This window comes from Pteropus vampyrus, unplaced genomic scaffold (assembly GCF_000151845.1).
Source record: "Pteropus vampyrus isolate Shadow unplaced genomic scaffold, Pvam_2.0 Scaffold291, whole genome shotgun sequence".
In the NCBI taxonomy this organism is placed as follows: Eukaryota; Metazoa; Chordata; class Mammalia; order Chiroptera; family Pteropodidae; genus Pteropus; species Pteropus vampyrus.
Genome location: NW_011889072.1, coordinates 424,998 through 427,759, shown reverse-complemented (window position 1 = coordinate 427,759; position 2,762 = coordinate 424,998). Strand labels below are relative to the sequence as shown.

The following is a 2,762-nucleotide window of genomic DNA, read 5'->3' as shown; positions in this document are numbered from 1 at the left end:
GAGCATTTTCCGCTGAGCTCAGCAGAAACCCACCCAGAAGGTCGAGGACCAGCAAAGGGGCGATCCATCACAGAGGGGCTGTTTTCACTTCCCAGAACCAGGAGATGAAAACAAGAAAAACAAACGCGGAGCCCCTCCCCCCACCCGCCCCCGCCGCCTCCAGAACAGCGAGCCCTTTACAGGAATTTTACAGCCAAATCGCTTAATGTGATTATAATAATTATTTCTTTACTAGAAATTATATAAACAGCCTCTTTTGAAATCCCCTGCAGGGGGGCGGCTGAGGGCTCTGCACGGAGGGAGGGGTGTCGAGGGCCCCGCCTGCCTGGGGCGCATTTGAGTGTGCACATGTGAGCACGCGTGTGTGCTTTGTCCCCGTGTGTGCACGCGGCGTCGTGAGCGTGTGGCGTGTGCATCTGCACGTGTGTGCGGCAGTGCAGGTACTGTGGAGCTGCACGTGCTGCTTGCCGGTTGCACACGTGTGCACTTCACAGAGTCCATGTGCTTGCATGTGTGCGTGTTGTCCACACAGGTGTGCGTGCGCGTGTGTACGCAGTTGCTTCACGTGCACACTTCTGTGCACAGGTGCGTGTGCGTGAGTGCGTGGGGTGTGCGCGTGCGTGAGTCGTGCAGTGGGTTCACATGCATGTGCACACGCGCACACACGTGTGGACTCAGGCAGGGCCGCAGGGGCCTGGACGTTCCTCCAGCTTAAAGGCCGTGAAAAATGTTATGGTTTCCATGGTGACTCTGGCCAGCCTGGCGCCTGGGAGGCCTCCTCCCGCCTCCCTGGGATCGGCCCTCTTGCCCCCTCACCCCACTCCCTTCCTGGGGGCCCCTCTCTGAGAACCTGAACTACCGAGGCCCAGTTTTCATCCTTCCCCAGCCAGAACAAAGTGCCCCCCGCTCCTCGCCCTGCGTCCCCCATCACCCCCCCACCCGTTTTAAAATCTCTGCTTCCCCTGTGGTCGCAGACCGGCTGACTTTGAAATCTGTTGAAAGGAGACCTTTCTCTTTGGTGGCCAAAGTAAACAGCCTGTCATGTTAAATCACACTCTCTGCCCTGGGGTGCGGGGGAGGGCCGGCCCCTCTCCTGCTGGGCGCTGCTGGGGGCCTGGTGCGTGAGCAGGTCAGCACCGCCTGCCAGCCTTGGCACGCTGCCCGGGGGAGCAGGAGGCCGCCCATGGGGCCCCACCTGGGCGCCGGCTCCCCCTTTCCCCGCACGGACCCCCGTGCCCCCCAGGCATCACTGGGCTCCCCCTCCCCCCGCACAGACCCTGTGCCCCCCAGGCTTCACCGGGCCATGAGGCCTGCCTCACGGACGCCTCCCAAAGCCGCCTGCTCACTCGCCCGCCCAGCTCGACTGGGGCCTCCCTGCTAACCCTGCCTAAGACTGTCCCCACCCGGACACCTGGGGCCCTGTGACAGGCCCACGATGGCCGCTCTGCTCTCCTGCCCTTTGGCCTCAGGCACCCACCCCCCTTCCCCGGTGGCCTCACCCTGCCCAACGCTCAGTCCGATAGAATCCAAGCCTCATGCTGTGTGCGGGCAGCACACTCGCCCAGGGGCTCCCTGCCGCCTGCTGGGTGGATGGGTCTCTGGGCCAAGGGTCCAGCTCCCCTCCCCACGCCTAGTCACACCTGCCCCACGGGAAGGCCTCTGCCCTGCCCCGCCCCCGACTCTCCCCGCTCTCCCACCAACCCCCACCTCTCTCTCTGCGAGGTTCCGCTCAGCCGCCATGTCCCGGAGCCCCTGGCTCATCGCTGCGGCCTCTCTCTGGTGGGTGGAGATGGCGTCCTCAAACTGGGCCTGCAGGGCCTTCAGCTCCGCGGTCAGGGTGCTGATGGTGGCCTGCGGGGGGCAGTGAGCGGCTCAGGCACCAGGGGCCTCCTGTGGCATGGGCACCCGGCAGGCTGCTCAGGCCCGTGAGGGAGCCACACAGTGTCCAGGGACCAGACGGGCACAAGATGGGCAGGGGCCAGAGGCAGCCTGGTGACCATAGCCAAGGCCACTGGCCCCGAGGAGGCACGGTAGTGAAGGGCAGCTCCCCCCGGGGCGAGGGGACTCTGGGCCCCATGGGCCCCCTGTCCGTCCTCCGGGGTGTCTGGGCTGCCAGGCCAGGGCAGAGTTCTCAGCACGAACACCCTGCCTGCCTCAACACTGCTGTCAAGCCCCTTTGCTGAGTGGCAAGGGGCCAGGAATGGCTATTTGGCAATCGAAAGGAGGCCCTGGCCTCAAGTGACACTGGGGTCAGGCTCCGCAGCCAGGCGGGGGGCTGGCCTTCGTGCCCAGGAGCTCAGGGTCGAGCCTCCGCCCTCGGAGGCTTGCCAGGCACAGGGGCTGGGGGGCAGCACCCACACCCCGTGAGCCCACGGCCTGGGGCATCCTCTGTGGCCAGTGCAGGGGGCCTCCCCCATCAGCGTAGGGAGAGCAAGGCCACATCCCAGCCCAGGAGACACTGAGGGGCCGGGGGAAGGGAGAGCTGGTGTGAGGGACGGCCTGGTCCCCAAGGCCAAGCAAGCGCAGGAGCCCTCGGTCAACCTGAACTCGGCTTCCTGAATTTCCACACGGACGAGTGGGATTAGGGAAGCCCACGGTCCCTGCCAGCTCTGCACGCCTGTGTCTCCTGCAGGGGCCAGGCAGCCACACCCATCCGGGACTCGGCTCGGCCCGAACCCACTTCCCTGAGGCCCCAGCACCCAAGCCACTCTCTCCGGCACTAACCAGCCGATGGGCACGGGGAGGAGGCGGGGGTCACAGCA

The 2,762-nt window shown here is 65.6% G+C and overlaps 1 protein-coding gene across 1 annotated transcript in view; it reads right to left on the bottom strand.

Annotated features, from left to right (window-relative positions):
• The window catches only part of LOC105302975 (putative ciliary rootlet coiled-coil protein 2), a 71,861-nt gene that overhangs the window by 19,456 nt on the left and 49,643 nt on the right, over window positions 1-2,762 (bottom strand). The window contains exon 18 of the mRNA XM_023521081.1: window positions 1,708-1,851. Within this exon, the coding sequence (XP_023376849.1) occupies window positions 1,708-1,851 (144 nt within the window). The remainder of the gene's footprint in view (window positions 1-1,707; window positions 1,852-2,762) is intronic.